This window comes from Bos taurus, chromosome 1, assembly GCF_002263795.3.
Source record: "Bos taurus isolate L1 Dominette 01449 registration number 42190680 breed Hereford chromosome 1, ARS-UCD2.0, whole genome shotgun sequence".
Lineage (NCBI taxonomy): Eukaryota > Metazoa > Chordata > Mammalia > Artiodactyla > Bovidae > Bos > Bos taurus.
Window position 1 is genome coordinate 22602124 of NC_037328.1, and position 19272 is coordinate 22621395.

Sequence of the window (19272 nt, forward strand, 5' to 3'; positions counted from 1 at the left end):
CCAATTCCTATTTCACTCACTATTACTCAAGTCCACTTTAGGATTTTACCTCCTGAGTAAAATGTTTCCTTATTCAGTCATATTAGCAATTTGCCCTCTATGCTTTCTCTGCTCGTGCCTCTTGGGTTGATACAGAACATATTATATTGAATTCTCAGTTTGTTGGTCTGTCTTCCCACTGAACTGGTAACTCTCAGCAGGTAATGCCCTTGACATTCCATCTTCGGACACCTGGTAGAGCTCCAGGCCCACAGCAGACATTCAAGACATATTTGTTAAACAAATAAGATACTTGCTTAACATATCTTGGAATACAACAATAATGATGAGAGGAGCTGTATAAGTAATATTTTATGCCTGTGGGGCATGCAGGTCCCACTCAGTCCTCTCTGAGTCTGTCTGATGGAGGGATTCTGCCAAATCTCTCTCCCCAGGGCAAGACAGTGAGTCACAGGAAAGGCCTTAAAGCATGCAGAGGTTTCCTAAGCTTGTGGTGGCCAGACGTGTACTGGCTTAAAGATTAACACCAGACTTCTAGTTTCCAAATTGGTACCTTCTCAAGGTGATACTGAGTGGATTGTATTCACCTGCTGATTTTCAGCAGAGGAGATGACCTTTGCAGGCTGAAATAAAGAAGTTGGCTCTGCATGAACCATATGACATACTTACCGATTGTGTTAGAGCTAAAAAAAAAAAAAATACACATTTCCCCCTAAGTATTTATCATTTTATAAAGAAAGTTTATTTTCTCTTTCAGAGGAGAAGTGTTAGTTTTCTAAAGTATCATCTCTACAAAGATGATACTTTGTAGATGATACTCTACAAGCTTTAATATTTAGAGAATTATAGAGCCAGGTTTGTAGTGGAGATAGGACCAATATAATTTCTTTCAATAGTAAAGGAGCTATTTCACTCCAGTGAATCTTGTGCAGGGAGGTTCCTAGGCTCAGGATTAGATGTCCTAGAATCAGGAGCTGAGTTGGTAGAAAAGAAAATGCAGTTGCTCATGTGCATAAAATCAGGATAAGAACTTCATAGGAAAGCTGTTAGGATAAAAAGTTATGTTAAAATATGTTCAACATTAAGAAAGAATGTTATATAAATCAATAATAGATCATTATCATCATTAGTAAGGTATGTTGACATATCTCATTGAGTTCTCCATAAAAGAGAAAGAATTTTGTGAAAGTGGTTTATAGTCTGTATGTTTCAAAATTTTTGCAAGATATTTTCTCTGATAATCTGACTTAAACATTTATTCTGCCTGGCATAATACCTTTTGGTTTTGAAGGAGTATTAATTCTGAGTTTGATCCTGACATTTGTCAATCCAAAGAAATAGCCTAAATTGTGCAGACCGAGTTGCTGATGGACAGGGAGGCCTGGCGTGCTGCGATTCATGGGGTCGCAAAAAGTCGGACACGACTGAGCGACTGAACTGAACTGAACTGATAGAGCTGACTTACTCATCTTTTCATCAAATACTTCCTGACCTCTTTCTGTGCCAGATACTACACTAGTGCTAGCAACAGAGCTGGCTTAAAACAAACAAACAAATAAAAGAGGTTAAAAAAAAAAACCCTCAAGTACCTATGTGCATTTAGTTGGAGAAGGCCCTCTAAGGAGGTGACATGGAGCCTGATACTTTAAGAATGAAAAGGAGCTGGTCAGGTGAAAATGAACAGAAGAGCACTTCAAACAAAAGAGAGGACTTGACCAGAAGCCCAAGACAGAAAAGAACTGAACAATATCCAAGCACAAAGAGAAGACCAGTGTGAGTGGATCAGGGAAAGAAAGGAGACTGGCATGCACAGGCCAAGGCCAGAGATATCCAGGCCTTTCTGTTCGTGAGAAAGACTACAGAGCTTGTTTTCAAAGTGCAATTACAAATCCACAGTTAAATGTTATCACCAAATCTAAGTGAAAGCAGAACTGAATTCTTCTGTAGAAATTTCCCTTGGTTGGTGGCTAAGGATAAACAGCATATTCAAATATCATCCAGCATGTGACGATGAGAGAACTGCAGGTTAGACTAGTCATTACGCATGTATCAGCTTTGGAAATCAGTGGCCAGACATGGTATCAACAAGTTGGGTCACACTGTGACCACAATCTAGAATGAAAGTAAGACTTGAAAGCCTGGGGATCTACTGCTTTTCTGCCTTTGCATTTGAAGGAGAAAGCATGAAAGTAGCATTAGCTGAGGTCTTTTTTTGTATCAGGAATTTTATACATATTGTCTCATTTAATCCCAACAATAATCTCATGAGGAAACATTATTTTTCCCTTTTACCCATCAGGAAATTCAAAATTGGAGAAGTCAAATGTTGCGCTGTAGTTTATATAGCTTGACTCGACTCAAAGCTATGTCAGTCTTCTAAAGTCCACAAGCTCTCATCACATCACATGCCTCCATGACAGGTAGAAAAGTGGACCCCCAAGCCAGACTTGCTCAGCAGAGGTCTAGTAACCAGAGGCTGTGATTGCTTTAGAGGTTGCTTATGGTGGTTGGAATCCCATGCCCTTAAAAATCAAACAAAGAATTCTCTCTCTTTCCAAAGAGATATCAGGTTTCAATTAAGCAGTTAGTTTTCTTAGGTTGCAGGGCATTGATGTTAAGGAAATTATTTGCTTCACCATACTACTTGATTGACAGAGAAAAACAGACTTTTCTTTCATTTCTCACAAGTATAATTGCAAAAGTTATGGAAAATTTTCTTATTCAAGAAGAGAATGGAATTGAATTGTGGGTAATACACTTGTAAACTCCTGTAAATGATCACTTGATTTCTCCCTTCCCAGAAATGACAATACAAATGCTTTAAAATTAGAATGCAGAAAGGTTTCAGAGGACCTGTGCCTTGCTGTGGCTTCACGCTTTAGGTGGAAACCTCAGTCTATGTGTTGGGTAAGGGAGGGCAGTGTGTGCTATTTATAACATACTTGTTCTCTTAAGACCTTCTACCATTACTTTTGAATTAAAAGGTAAAAATGGAATTCCATTTAAATAAAACACATGTATACATGCATACACACACATGTATACATACTTTATAAATATATATATATGCATATATATGATGTGTGTATACATATATAATATTATGAAATTTGATTTTGCTATAGTAGACATTAAAAACATTCACCATAATCATGTTCCACTCCATTTCTTTTGTAATTAAACTGATATGCAATTAAAGTATTTTATCTCATAATTATAGTCAGAGTTGAAGAGATGATCACATTAGGGGTTTGGGTTGTATAAGTAAGAGGCTAGACAGCTACTAACATTTACAGCTTTACAGTTTTAACATAGCTTCAAATGTTAAGGAATGAAAAATATTCTGATCACTCTTGAATCTGCTATAAATTTTTCTGGCAAGTGTAAGTAGAAAGGAAAAAAGTAATTTTGTACTTCCTATTTAAGAATAGATTTCTGAAGAAAGGAAGCTCTTATATATCTCTCCAGGAATATTTTATTAATTACCTTTTTTTCAGTAGTTAGAGGAAATCATGGTCTATTGATCAGCATAGTCTACCTTCCTCCTGTGCTTCTGTGGAAAAAAGTACAAATTAAGCAGAGGATTTTTTTGACTTTAGAAGTACTTTTAAGCCTACACTTTTAAACTAAATGAAAGACTTTTTAAAATTCTGCAATGCTTTATAATTTTCAAAAGTTTAACACACACAAATCTTGTATAATTCTATGATAATCCTTTTTATTCTACCCCTATATTGCCACTTCCTCCCTCCTTCTCAACACTGGTAACCACTAGTTTATTCTCTGTATTTGTGAGTCTCTTTCTTCTTTTTTTTTTAAATTGCCCATTGTACTTTTTAGATTCCACATATAAGTGATATCATACAGCATTTGTCTTCCTCTGTCTGATGCATTTCACTTAGCATAATGCCTTCCAAGTCCGTCCATGTTGCTAAACAGGGCAAAATTTTAATCTTTGCTATAGCTGAGTAGTAGCCCATCAGGCATACTTACTACATCTTCTTTATTCATTCATCTGTTGATGGACACTTGTGTTGCCTGCATACCTTGGCAATTGTAAATAATGCTTCTATGAACATTGGAGTGCATATATATCTTTTTGAATCAGTGTTTTTACTTTTTTCAGATATATACCCAGGAATAGAGTTGCTGGGTCATATGGTGGTTCTGCTTTTAGATTTTGAGAAATGTCCATACTGTTTTCCATAGTAGCCGTACCAGTTTACATTCCCACATGCAGGGTAAGAGGTTTCCCTTTTCTCCGCATCCTCTCCATCATTTGCTATTTATGTTCCTTATTAATAGCAATTCTGACAGGTGTGAGGAGATATCTCTTTTTTTGTGTTGAACCTTATTTCCTTGATGATTAGTGATACTGAGCATTTTTCGTGTGCCTGTTGTTCATCTGCGTTTCCTCTTTGGAAATATGTCTATTCAGCTCTTTCACCCATTTTTAAATTGGGTTCTTTGGATTTTGTCTGCTGTTGAGTTGTATGAGTTGTTTATATGTGTTGGATATTAATCCTTTATCAGTCATAGTCTTTTCAAATATCTTATCCCATTCAGTGGATATTTGCTTTGTTGATGATTTCTTTTGCTGTGCAAAAACTTTTAAGTTTAATTAGGTCCTATTTACTTTTGCTTTTGTTTCCTTTACTCTAGGAGACAGACCCCCAAAATAGAACTGTGATTTATGTCAAAGAATGCTTTGCCTATGTTTCTTCTAGGAGTTTTGCAGTATTTGATCTTACACTTAGATCTTTAATCTATTTTGAGTTTATTTATGTAGATAGTGTTAGGAAATGTTCTAAACTCATTCTTTTACATGTATTTGTCCAGTTTTCCCAGCACCATTTATTGAAGAGACTATCTTTTCTTCACTTTATAATCCTGCCTTCTTTGTTATCAGTTAAGTGACCATAAGTGTGTGGATTTATTTCTGGGCTCTTGGTTCTGTTTAATTGATCTATGTATCTGTTTTTGTGCTGATTCCATCCTGTTTTGCTTACTGTAGCTTTTTAGTATTGTCTGAAGTCAGAGTATGATTCCTCCAGCTCCATTCTTCTTTCTCAGAATTATTTTGGCTACTCAGTCTTTTGTGTTTCCATACAAAATTTTAAATTATTTGTTCTAGTCCAGTGAAAAACATGATGGATATTTTGATAGGAATTGTATTGGATAGATGGATTGCTTTGGATAGCGTGGTCATTATAACAATATTAATTCCTCCAATCCAATCGTTGGATATATCTTTCCATGTGTTCATGTCATCTCCAATTTCTTTCAGCAGTGTTTTATAGTTTTCTGAGTATGGGTCTTATCCTTCCTTAGGTAGATTTACCCCCAGGTATTTTATCCTTTTTGACACAATGGTAAACGGAGTTGTTTCCTTAATTTCTCTTCCCGATAGTTTATTGTTAGTGTATAGAAATGCAACAGACTTTTGTATATTAATTTTGTATCTTGCAACTTTACTAAATTCATTGATGAGCTCTGGTAGTATTCTGGTGGCATCTTTAAACTTTTCTATGTATTGGATCAAGTCATCTGCAAACAGGGACAGTTTCACTTTTTCTTTTACAATTTGGATTCCTTTTATTTCCTTTTTTTCTTTTATTGCTGTGGCTAACACTTGCAACTATGTTGAATAAAAGTGGCTATGTTGAATAAAAGTGGTGAGAGTGGACATACTTATACCTGATCTTAAAGAAAAACAGGGAATTTTAATAGTACATGTACTATGCTCAGATAATAATTAATTTAAAAATATTTTTGTGCAAAGTTAATTCAATTTATTCAGTCAGTATTATATATTACGAACAGAATTTCCTTTTAGCCTAATAAGATATGATTCAAGAAGTACTAGATTATATTCTTAGTTTAAAAATTGCTTTGAAGATTTTCAATAAAACATTTGTTAATTGTTTTAGGCTATAAATAATGAAAAAGTTAACTATTTTCACAGGATACTGTATTTCTGTGCTTGTGAGAAGAATCTACAAAAATGGAGAGAACACAGTTATTTAAATGTGAGAATGGGTTTCTATTGAAAGACTTCATATTTGTTCCTGCCTTCTTCCTACTGTGTAATGCAGTAGCCATGTTTTATATCAATCTTAAATGTTATAAATTTGAAGTGGCAGGACAGGGATCAGTTTTATGTAATTAGCTACATGCTCCATGTAATTAGGAATTTAGCAAGTAAGATAGAGACACACATGTTTTCAAGGGCAGAATGAAGAAGACAGTTGGAGATGATAAAAATATGAATAGTTGGAAAAACTAGACTCTGCTTAAATATAGCATATAATCCATAAATATCTACCAAAAAGATGCAAACCCATTAAGACAAAGGCATTTGATAAAAGAATAGACTAGATGCCAGCTAATGTTTGTGATGATGGAGGGTGAATGGAGGATTGGAGAAAGTCAGTCTCAGAACCTGCAGGAAAGGATGCTGCAATGAAGTGAGTCCATGTGCACCAAAGAGCCCCTCAGAGCATCAGCATTTGAAACCTGCAAGGAAGCTCCCCTACTCCCCCAGAGTTCACTCAGGACATGGGAGGATTATTAATAGAATAATCCTGATGATCTCAGAGAACAAAATTCCAGAACCTGTCATCTAGGGTCTTCTGATAATATGGCTTGATTTTTATATGATGCTCTTAGCAATGTATCAATAGCCAAAAATCACTAGACATTTGAAGAAAGCCTCAAAGGTGAAAGCCAGAGGTCAAAGCAAACAGAAGAAAGAAATCAGAAAGAAACGAAGACAACAAAAGGAACAGAAGGAAATTATAAAATGGTAATCAATCACCTCAGAAAGATAAGAGAATATATTCCATTTATTTAGTTAGTTCTTAGTGTTTAGTATATGCCAGTCACTTTTCTACTAACTTAATAATGGTTTGTTATTTAATCCTCATAGCAATTCCTTTGAGGTAGCAACTACTGTCCATTTTAAAGAAAGGTTAAGTATAGTATAGTTGGTTAAGTATAGCCAAGGACATCTTAGAAAATTGCAGAACCATGATTTGAACCCAAGTAGTCATCAGCCCTGGGATTTCTTTGGAAGGAATGATGCTGAAGCTGAAACTCCAGTACTTTGGCCACCTCATGCCAAGAGTTGACTCATTGGAAAAGACTCTGATGCTGGGAGGGATTGGGGGTAGGAGGAGAAGGGGACGACAGAGGATGAGATGGCTGGATGGCATCACTGACTCGATGGACGTGAGTCTGAGTGAACTCCGGGAGTTGGTGATGGACAGGGAGGCCTGGCGTGCTGCTATTTATGGGGTCACAAAGAGTCGGACATGACTGAGTGACTGACCTGATCTGATCTGAGTCAAGCCTGGAAGGCTGCAGTTCATGGGGTCACTGAGGGTCGGACACGACTGAGCGACTTCACTTTCACTTTTCACTTTCCTGCATTGAAGAAGGAAATGGCAACCCACTCCAGTGTTCTTGCCTGGAGAATCCCAGGGACGGGGGAGCCTGGTGGGCTGCCGTCTGTGGGGTCACACAGAGTCAGACACGACTGAAGTGACTTAGCAGCAGCAGTCTGTTTGAAGTCCACCCTCTTACCCATTATATTTTACCTCCTTTCCAAGAATTAAGAATAGAATATTCTCAAAGCTTTACTTTTGTTTAGTTAGTTTTTAAAGTAGATTACTAAAATATACCCTTGAAATAAAGCTAGGACCTCAAAAATAACCTGTACCCATCTACACTGAACCTCCTTTCCATCTCCCCGACTCTCTCCACTCAAGTAATCATTACATTAAGCACTATGTTCCTCATTCATTTATTTTATTTTTTAAAACTATATATGTATATTTTCTAAAGAGTTTCATGTCATTTAAAATTCTTTTGTGAACTCTTCTTCTCTTGCATTTCTAAGATTCATCCATATTGTTGCATGTTAATTGATTTCATTACATGTTACCGCTATATTTTAAAAAAAGAGCAAAGTGTTATGAAAGAAAATAATCAGAAGTTTTACAAAATACAACATTATAGTTAAAAGAAAATATTTATTATAATGATTAGTAGAAAGATAATTGAATTTCCTAGAGATTAAAAAAAAAGGAAGAAGAAGAAGGAAAAGAAGGAAACAGAGAAATATATCAAAATGAAAATATCAATCAGGGTTTCTAACATTGTCTTATTAAAATTTCCAGAAAGAGAGAACAGAGAAAGAGATGAACCATTTATTAATTAAATAGACGTTAAGGTTGTGTTTTCCAGTTTGAAGAACCATTGAGTGAGCAGTACAGAGAATGAAACAGTAATGTATATTAAGACATATACTATGACATTTTAAGGCATACCAAAAATAAAAGGAATAATATGTATATATTCTTTCTGTGGGGGCAAGACGGTTAGGAGAAATCCATCTACAACAAACCAGGAATCAAAATAGCGTTAGACTTCTCAACAACAACTTTGAAAGCTAGATGACAATGGAGAGGCCTTCTAGATTCTAAGGAAGAATGAAGCTAGAATACCAACTCAAAATTGTGTTCGAATGTGAAGGATCTACAAGGTCCTAAAGCATTTCCATTAAGGAGCTATGTTTCTATAAATGAAAGAGTAGACAAAAAAGATGATGTGAGACTGAGGTCAAAGAGAATCCAAACCAAGAGGTGGTTGAGAATTTCTATTTCAGCCTTAGGATTGCATCCTTAGAAAACAATCAAACCCCACTCAATGAAGGAAAAAAGAAAATTTAAATGTTTGATCATTTACAATTATAAATATGGTGAGTAAACTTCAATGTTCAAAATAAATCAGTTGATTAATTTGTTGTGGGCATTAATTTGGGATATGTTACCCATTATGAACTCCAAAAATAAACAACAAAGGGAGCACAAAACACTATACCTAATTTTACTTATTCATTTACAATATTTACAAAATGATAATAACTATTGATCTAACTAAATAATTAAAAGGAAGTTGGGAAGTGAAAGGAGTACAAAATCCTCAAGGACAAAACAGGAACCAATAGATAATGTCTAATACATAAGTCAAGAAACTATGGGCCTATCTTATAGAAAAAAATTAATTTAACTAATGAGAAAAATTGTTTTAATACTAGAGGGATCATACAAAGAATTGAAATAAGTCTGGGAAAAATAAAAGGATGTGACAGGGAGCTTCTTTTTTTTATTTTTTAGGGTAAGCATTTTCATTTCTACAAAATATGAAATGACATTTTGAAGTGTAAAATGGAAACTATATAAATGTGAAGATTATGACCATAATTTGGGTGTGATACTGAAGCAAGCAAAAACTAATGAGATGAAAGTCAAAGGTTAAGAGAATAATAAATAATTTTTAGAAACATAAAGTGGGTTTCTATAGCTCCAGATCAAGGAGGAAATAGAATACATTTATTATAGTAACTGGAGATCAATTTATAGATGGATACCTTATCAAAAGCCATCATAAGGGAACTTCAGAACCTAGGAAATTTCATAACATGAAGACAAATCTAATCTGTGCTCCTACCTCGATTTTAATAATTGTGAAATTAGAGAAAATGATTTTAATGACAGCATTGGGGGGCTTTTGATTCTTCTTAGAGGCACTACAAAGTAGCTTGGCTTGAGGAAGGACCCTGAAAAGCTAGAAGGTTTGTCCATGTGATGTTAAGTCTTAATTGAAGAAGAGGGCTTTAGACTAGTTACATGCTTCCTGGTTTCACATTTTATACACACCTAAAGATTGAGAGCCCTTGGACTGCAAGGAGATCCAACCAGTCCATTCTAAAGGAGATCAGTCCTGGGTGTTCTTTGGAGGGAATGATGCTAAAACTGAAACTCCAGTTCTTTGGCCACCTCACACGAAGAGTTGACTCATTGGAAAAGACTCTGATGCTGGGAGGGATTGGGGGCAGGAGGAGAAGGGGACGACAGAGGATGAGATGGCTGGATGGCATCACCGACTCGATGGACGTGAGTCTGAGTGAACTCCGGGAGTTGGTGATGGACAGGGAGGCCTGGAGTGCTGTGATTCATGGGGTCACAAAGAGTCGGACACGACTGAGCGACTGAACTGAACTGAACTGAAAGGTTGAAACACTTTCCAATCAGTAGCTCAGCTTACTCTCTCCCACCCTCAAATAAATCACTCCTATTTTATGTCAGGTCTTTAGGTATAACTATGGTACAGAGTGATGTTTATGAAGTAGGATTTTGGATTGAATCCTGACTCCACCACTTCCTAGCTATGCAAACTGGACATGTTACCTAACCGCACCTGGAAGTTGGGAATGATAATGTTAGTACCAGCTTACAGAGATTTTTTGAGAGTTACATGGGAAATATGAACGAAGCACAGAGCACAATGCCAAGCATATAATAAGCATTCAAAATGATAACTATCATTATTATAGTTAACTTTGAGAATGACTTCATGAATATTAAACCTTTAATCATAAAGGTATGAAATTTTGTTTTATCATTACTTATTGTGGCAACCACTTAGAAAATATATATTTATAATTTGTTGAATAACCTAAGTAATTTCCATATAAGAGCTTCCCAGGTGGCTCAGTGATAATCTGTCTGCCAAGCAGGAGACATGGGTTCACTCCTGGTGTTGGGAAATTCCCCTGGAGAAGGAAATGGCAATCCACCCCAGTATTCTTGCCTGGAAAATCCCTTGGACAGAGGAGCCTGGCGAGCTACAGTCCATGGGGTTGCAAAAGAGTAAGACACAATTTAGCGACTAAAACGACAACAAATGTGCATATATTTTAATCAGATCCCCTGATTGTTTAGTCACTGATGACTGGTCCTCCTCATTTTTTTTTTTTTGCTGAATCTCCTCTTATATTGTTTCAAACATCTTGTCATGCATAGATGTGATCTAAGATGTTCTCTCTTTCAAAACATTTTTTTTTCCTGTATGATTCTTTAGGTTCACCATGCATCTCAGACTGTTAATCTTCTTTGTTTATCTCACATCTCTATTTCTCCTAGAGCTAAGATAGTGAGATAATGCACTACATTATCTCTTTAGAAATTTAAAATAAGAAATATCGTCACAGGGCCAAGTTCTCTCCCAAGACGCTTCCCAAGATACCTAGGGTGCGACCAGCAACTCTCCTCTATCAGAAACATAATGTTTTGAGCACACCAAGAGTGGACCCTTTGGGATAACCTTGTGGGATTAACCACCATGACTTTTTTAATATTTATAGTGAGAAACAGCAACTGCAGAGTTTCAGGGACTTGTTGTCCTTATGAACAATGCATTCTCTTTCTGCTGACGGGAATTAATCTGAATCTGAATTTGATTTGAATTTGATTATTACATCTTAGCAATCTGCCAGTAAATATTTTTTGGACTGCTGAAACAACTCTTTTATGTCTCACTTTACTTTCTCATCAAATACACCACGATAGCTGTCATCAATTTGCAATTTCTTTACAATTTTGACTTACCCACTATGACGCAGAGGTTGTAATTGACATACATGCCACAAAGTCCCAGCCTTTTTTCACCTTGCCTGGGTTAAGACCATTAAGGTAATGTGTGAAAACAAAGCACCAAGACTTTGCTCTTTTGCAATTTCCCTGTTTCAGAATATTTTTTAAGCAACATGTGGTTTAGTTCAGTCATGATGGGAAATTTTTGTGCTCTGTACTGACTTTCTACCTCATTCCTGCTCTATATACCTTTGACTTAAGAACTTGCTATATCACTCTGGGTGAGTCATTAAACATTTCCATGGATCCAGAATTCCACAAAATAGAAGATAATTGGTCACAACATTCGTTACTGTGTCAACTGAGGTTTTTTTGAGGGCTAAGGTGTTTAATACAGATTGTAACAGAACCTCAAATGTCATATATGTCTTTTAGTCTTCAGAAAACATTTTTTCTTGAGTAGAAGAGAAGGTTGGAAAATTGCTTCTCCCATATTTAATTCTGAGGATCAAGTTCAAGTATTATTTACATTTTGATATTTCTTAGAGTCTTGATGATGGTAAAATGCCTAGAGGTCATAAAAGTAAGATTTTCTTCAGCTTCAGTCCCTGGGTTGGAAAGGTCCCCTGGAGAAGGAAATGGCAATGCATTCCAGTATTCTTGTACCGGAAAATCCCATGGACAGAGGGGACTGGCAGGCTACAGTCCACGGGACTGCAAAGAGGTGGGCACAACTGAGTGCAATGCAGAAGCTGCTAGAGTGCAGCACTTTTAAAAACTGCATATAGTCCAGCTATGGTCACCATGAATGTGACTATTTTCTACTCTTTAGTTATCACTGTAGAAATATAATCTATGGAAAACATTATTCCGAGCAAAACTATTAAAAGCTTCTGCGTCTTTAAGATCCATGAACATTTCTTGATATAAAACATCTTTTACGTAAGTAATTCTTTATTGGCATTTCCTTTTATTCTCACCAAAACCCTAACATGTAGTAAGCACATTATCATTCCCATGTTATTGACCAAACTCCGCAATTGAGTTAAATTTCTATTCACAGATGAAAAAATGGGGGCACAGAGGTTGTAAGTGTTTCAATAAGAAATACATTTTTTCATGACTTTCAGTTTCTGAAGTTGTTGTTGTTGTTGTTTTACTTAGATCACTTCTTTAACTTAAGCACCAACAGAAAGTTTGAAAAGAAGCATAGTTCTAGGGAATTACCCAACTTCAGAGTACTCAGGTTCTTTAGTGTCATACCCTGTCACTATCTGGAAACTACCAGCCTGATAACTCTTGAAAAATATAAACCTGCTCTTAATATCCAGTAGAAGAAGCATGATATCTTAACAGGTGTATTCCTTCAATTCTGTTACAGAACATAAACTGTATTTTAGCTACTCAGGTGGCTTGATACATTATCAGACAGCACAAAACAGACAATTTAATATTTGTTAAATGAATCAGTGAAATTTGAACACTAGAACTGGGTTTTGGGGAGGAAGGGCTTAGAGGTATGAGTAAAGACTGAGAAATAAGGTCAGTTGATTTTTCACCTAGAAAAGCTGCTCATTAAGAATATGGTACCACTGTTTTTCAACCCAGGGGTTTTATAAACAAAATCTAGTTTGATTCCCTTAACAAGCTGGTTTTAATAGAAGTGGAGTTTCAGAGATTTTACAAGTCTCCCTTTGGTAAATCCCTAAGTAATAAGAAAGCTTGAACTTCTTGCTTTTACTTTCCAGGCTATGTTGGTTTTGACATTATAATAAAAAATGCTAAATCCTGTAGTTTGATGGGGAAATTCTTTCTAAGTCATATTAGCTCTACTCCAGGACTATTAAATAAGGACTTGGGATCCTTCATTTGAAGGTACCATTGATCCACTGGATCACCACTCTATTAGCAATTATCAACATGTGGCAATGCAGTTTGTAGCAGAAAGACATCTGGTTAATTGAGGGTTCTGTTGAATTCATTTCCTTATTAATCAGGAATTTACAACATAAGGAGCTTCCCTGGTGGCTCACATGGTAAAATCATCTGCTTACAATGCTGGAGACCCAGGTTTGATCCCTGGGTTGGGGAAGATCCCTTAGAGAAGGAAATGGCAACCCACTCCAGTACTCTTGCCTAGAAAATTCCATGGCTGGAGGAAACTTGTAGGCTATAGTCCATGGGGTCAAAAAGAGTCAGATACAACTGAGCTACTTCACTTTCACTTTACAGCCTAGTAATGTGTTCACAAAGTAACATTATGCATAATAATTTACTTCTGGATTCATATTCCTATTTATATGAATTTCATCCATACTGTTCTTTAAAATGTGCATATATGCTTTAAATAGGATTCAGTTCAGTTCAGTTGCTCAGTCGTGTCTGACTCTTTGTGACCCCATGAATCACAGCATGCCAGGCCTCCCTGTCTATCAACAACTACCGGAGTCCACCCAAACCCACGTCCATCGAGTCGGTGATGCCATCCAGCCATCTCATCCTCTGTCGTCCCCTTCTCCTCCTGCCCCTAATCCCGCCCAGCATCAGGGTCTTTTCCAATGAGTCAACTCTTCGCATGTGGTGGCCAAAGTATTGGAGTTTCAGCTTTAGCATCAGTCCTTCCAATGAACACCCAGGACTGACCTCCTTTAGGATGGACTGGTTGGATCTCCTTGCAGTCCAAGGGACTCTCAAGAGTCTTCTCCAACACCATAGTTCAAAAGCATCAATTCTTCAGCGCTCAGCTTTCTTCACAGTCCAACTCTCATATCCATACATGACCACAGGAAAAACCATAGCCTTGACTAGACGGACCTTTGTTGGCAAAGTAATGTAAAGTAATGTTTCTGCTTTTGAATATGCTATCTATGTTGGTCATAACTTTCCTTCCAAGGAGTAAGCGTCTTTATGGCTGCAATCACCATCTGCAGTGATTTTGGAGCCCCCCAAAGTTAAGTCTTATACTGTTTCCACTGTTTCCCCATCTATTTCACATGAAGTGATGGGACCAGATGCCATGATCTTAGTTTTCTAAATGTTGAGCTTTAAGCCAACTTTTGCACTCTCTTTCACTTTCATCAAGAGGCTTTTTAGTTTTTCTTCACTTTCTGCCATAAGGGTGGTGTCATCTGCATATCTGAGGTCATTGATATTTCTCCCAGCAACCTTGATTCCAGCTTGTGCTTCCTCCAGCCCAGTGTTTCTTATGATGTACTCTGCATATAAGTTAAATAAGTGGGTGACAATATACAGCCTTGATGTACTCCTTTTCCTGTTTGGAACCGGTTTGTTGTCCCATGTCCAGTTCTAACTGTTGCTTCCTGACTTGCATACAGGTTTCTTAAGAGGCAGAACAGGTGGTCTGGTATTCCCATCTCTTTCAGAATTTTCCACAATTTATTGTGATCCACACAGTCAAATGCTTTTCCATAGTCAATAAAGCAGAAATAGTTGTTTTTCTGGAACTCTTTTTAGTATTGTTTAAAATCTAGCTTATTACATCTTCCAATAAGGTTTACATGGGAATGCAAAGTTGACTACCCTGAGTATTCTCTTCATTTTTTACATACTATAAAGTTCATATCTCAAGTTTTGCTTCATTTATTAGCTCAGATGTTTTCTTCTCTCTACTTATCTCTACCTATCTATCTCATGGAATGTGTTACAGATTTTTATTTTTTTATAAACTGAAAAAATGTGTTATTTTGAAATCTTCATGGCCCTTTATAACTGCAGGGATGCTGATGTGTGAGGTTTAGTTAGGGATCTACCTCATAGAATATAGCAAGAACAGAATGTTAAAAGTTACCAAAGAATTACTGTTAAAAAAAAAAAAAAAAACTTTACCCATGTAGATGTGAAGTCATATCCTGACCAAAAAGAGGAAGTGGCAGGTTACTAGATTCAAACTTCTCTGTGGCTGTACACATTAGAGAGCACACTGCTGACAGTCTTCAGTCATTTCTGTAACTCCAGAAAGTGCACTCATTTGGAGTAGTGTGAATTCAAAATGCTGAAGAGAAAACCATCCAATGCTTCAGAGAAGGAAAAACATCAAAAGCCTAAGGTATGGTGATTTCATACATAGTCAAACAAAACCAATGTATTTAATAGAACGCACACAGAGACACATGGTTTTTATCTACCCATAAGAAATCAGTTCAACCATATGGTTGAAAGCTTCATGGCAAATATGGGAAAAACTGAATCGAACATTAGCTGTTAAATGATAGCTGACAATTATTGTCTATGTAATTTTATCTTATAGGGCATTTTTTATTATTTACAACTGTAACTGAACTCTGAGCTCATACTGTCAGCTCCATGGAAATCATTTTGGTGATCTCTGAAAGACTGACATTATGAAATCTTTGTGTATATTCTTTTTTTTAATATAAATTTATTTATTTTAATTGGAGGCTAATTACTTTACAATATTGTATGTTCTCAATAACTATAAAGGTGGCAAACTATAAAGGTGGCAAAACAATATTGTATGTTCTCAATAACTATAAAGGACAACAATAACTATAAACAATATTGTATGTTCTCAATAACTATTTAATAATCTACCAAGTGCATTGTATTTCTTACAGTCTCAACTTTTCATAATGCATTATGAGAAGGTTACAAAATAGAGATGTTTTGATTGAATATTTGATGTTTCTCATTTCTTCAAACTAAAATATGATAGCTTATTATAGAGGCTATTTTTACTACTTTCTCTCTTGAACTAGCTCCACTACTTGAGAGAGGATTGGGTTGTTTGGGAAACATCAAAACTCCATAATGTATAGATTCGTTGAACTGATTCTATTTGAAATGTTATTCTATTCTTTGTCTTGAAAATAATTGTTAATGACTACTTAAAAAAAAGGTATGAGATAACAAAGTTTGGATTCTATTGTATGACTCTAAATTAGTTTCATTAGTATCATAAAGGAAAATATCTCTGAAATACTGGTGTCAGCGAATTTTTCCAAAACCTATACATTTTTTTTAGTTTCTTAGGTAAACATTTTAAATATGCTTGTAAATAAACAATAACTGAGGTCAAATGTCTTTTTTAGAGGGTTGATTTATTATCTATTATTGGAATTTATTTGCTTGGTATCTTCCAGACAGAAAGGAATCGGTAATTGATTGTGAACTTTTGAATTGTCATGGCATTGAACAATAGTCAATATTTTATATTTTATAACTCTTTGCAAGTTACCACAAAACCTCTCTGAAGAAAACTAAAAATAAATGATTTCTGATATTTGGAAACTGAGAATAAATGATTTTCAATATTAATTTTTTCTGACAAAAAGGCCTGGTAAAGGATAGGCAAGCATTTCTACTTAAATATAGCTGGATAACATATCATGATTTCTGTCTTTTCCCCTAGTAGAATAAAAATGCAAATGCAAGGTAACATTTCCCAAACAGTACAACAAGCATTGCTTACCTTTCTATTTAAGATTAATTTTCTACAAAATTTGCTTGATTAAATGCAACCAACATTGAGTTGACAAAACTAGGTTTTAGGGAAATTAATTCACAAAAATTAATTCAAAGCAGTGGTTTTCATCCAAGTATTTACAGTTTAAAGTTAGAGTACCTCATAAGAACCCTATTATGTAGTGAGCTGCTATCATATTTATGTCATGGAACAACTTTCAAAATGATGTTTTAGTCTATGATTATCTTTTGCCTTAATTGCAGGGGCTATTGTAATAGAAGTAGAATATTGTTCATACTACTGAGTTTCTTACTCATAAAAGTAAAAATATATTTGATAAAGTATATATCTGAGAGCAAAATGTATCACAGAAAATAATCACATTGGAAACATTTTTTGTTGTGAATGGATTCCTGTTTTCTTTAGATGGATGGTTTCATTTTATATGAATTTAAAGAGATATGTGAATGTATATGAAAAAGTATTGTTCATACATTCCAGCTAAATCCTTTCCTTTTAATATGGAGTTAATATTTTTTTCCAATTATTATAATTCTGTCTTAGAAATAACTTTGCTTTAATTCATGTTTATTTTACTGGGTAATTTTCTTTATGTACTTTATGGACAAAAAGCCAAATCCAGAAGAGATGGTGGAGATTCCTACAAATAAATGACTAGTAGAATGAGGATTTCAAATCCTTCATTGACTAGAAGGGAATATAGGGCCTGTGTTTAGAAAGATAGAATAGAACCATCAAGAAACCAGTCTGAAATATAGGGAATTACTGTCTACATGGATTAACTGTATCCAGACAATCATGCACATCTCCTGACCCAGAAACGTACACTTTGTGCTGCAGCTTTTAGCATTACATACTCAGTCGTGTCTGACTCTTTGCGACCCTGTGGCCTGTAGCCTGCCTGGCTCCTCTGCCCCTGGGATTTTTCAGGCAAGAATACTGGAGTGGGTTTCCTTTTCCTCCTTCAGAGGATCTTCCCAACCCAGGGACCAAAGCGTGTCTCCTACATTGGCAGGCTGATTCTTTACCACTGAGCTATCTGGGAAGCCCCCTTGTGCTGTATTCTTTCAAAATTTCTGAGAGAGATTTCCTTGTTTTTCAGTTGTAAGTGCTAAAGTAGGTAAGAAGCAACCACATTAAAAATGAGGAAACTATTATTTAGTCACGCAGTTCATGTTAACTCCTGTGGCTTATAGTCCAGGTGACCTAATGTGCTGCTGGGCTTACTTGCTCAGCTGTGTCCAACTCTTTGTGACCCCATGGACTGTAGCCCACCAGGCTCCTCTGTCCATGGGGATTCTTCAGGCAAGTATACTGGAGTGGGTTGCCATTTCCTTCTCCAGGGGATCATTCTGACCCAGGGATGGAACCCCCATCTCCTGCATTGGCAGGTAAATTATTTACCCACTGGGCCATAAGGGAAACCCCTATACCCAATTCAAATCATGAATGCATATTATACCAAACATTGTTCCTTAAATATGAATTACGAAGCTGTTCATCTGAAATGGAAATAATGGAGAAGGACTTTGTTATTCGTATTTTAAAATATATTTTAAAATATGTCCTATGGTTGTAAGATGGTTCAAAACTTCCATGGATATATAATGCAGCAATAGGTTTTATGAGCTTATATTTTGAACTGTGGTATTGGAGAAGACTCCTGAGAGTCCCTTAGACTGCAAGGAGATCCAACCAGTCCATTCTGAAGGAGATCAGCCCTGGGTATTCTTTGGAGGGAATGATGCTAAAGCTGAAACTCTAGTACTTTGGCCACCTCGTGTGAAGAGTTGACTCACTGGAAAAGACTCTGATGCTGGGAGGGATTGGGGGCAGGAGGAGAAGGGGACGACAGAGGATGAGATGGCTGGATGGCATCACCAACTCAATGGATGTGAGTTTGAGTGAACTCCAGGAGATGGTGATGGACAGGGAGGCCTGGAGTGCTGCAATACATGGGGTCGCAAAGAGTCTGACACGACTGAGTGACTGAACTGAACTGAACTGATACAAAATAATTTATTATTTTCTTATGAGACTTACCAATGTCCATATATCAAAAAAAATCAAAACATATCAAAGTACAGTTTTACCATCTATAATTGATTAGTATGTCTTCTTTTTCATCCTTTATTTCTCTATTTCTCCAGTTTTGGTATGGACTCCTTTCTTCAAATAGTTCATAAATAGGACCAATTGCATTCACATGTATTATAACAGATTCATATTGTAGGTTAAGAAGGAGAAACCAGAAATATTCCATAATTGTTATAGTTCATGTTATAATTCATGTCTGTTATAACTCATGTCTCACAAGTCTCTTTGTGCATGTGCGTGTGGTGTGCGCGCGAGCGTGTGCGTTCAATTACT

At 36.1% G+C, this 19272-nt stretch overlaps 1 protein-coding gene and 1 long non-coding RNA gene across 2 annotated transcripts in view; one reads left to right on the forward strand and one right to left on the reverse strand.

Annotated features, from left to right (window-relative positions):
- Window positions 1-191: 191 nt before the first annotated feature.
- On the reverse strand, window positions 192-11919 carry LOC112447289 (uncharacterized). The gene is made up of 3 exons (XR_003035341.2): window positions 11454-11919; window positions 3487-3553; window positions 192-1043 (listed from the first exon to the last, which is right to left on the reverse strand). It is a non-coding gene; the product is annotated as an uncharacterized lncRNA (long non-coding RNA).
- Window positions 11920-15365: 3446 nt separating this feature from the next.
- SAMSN1 (SAM domain, SH3 domain and nuclear localization signals 1) overlaps window positions 15366-19272 on the forward strand; it is a 58141-nt gene continuing 54234 nt past the window's right edge. The window contains 1 exon segment of the mRNA NM_001035404.1: window positions 15366-15504. Coding sequence (NP_001030481.1) covers window positions 15448-15504 — 57 coding nt within the window. The 5' untranslated portion in view covers window positions 15366-15447.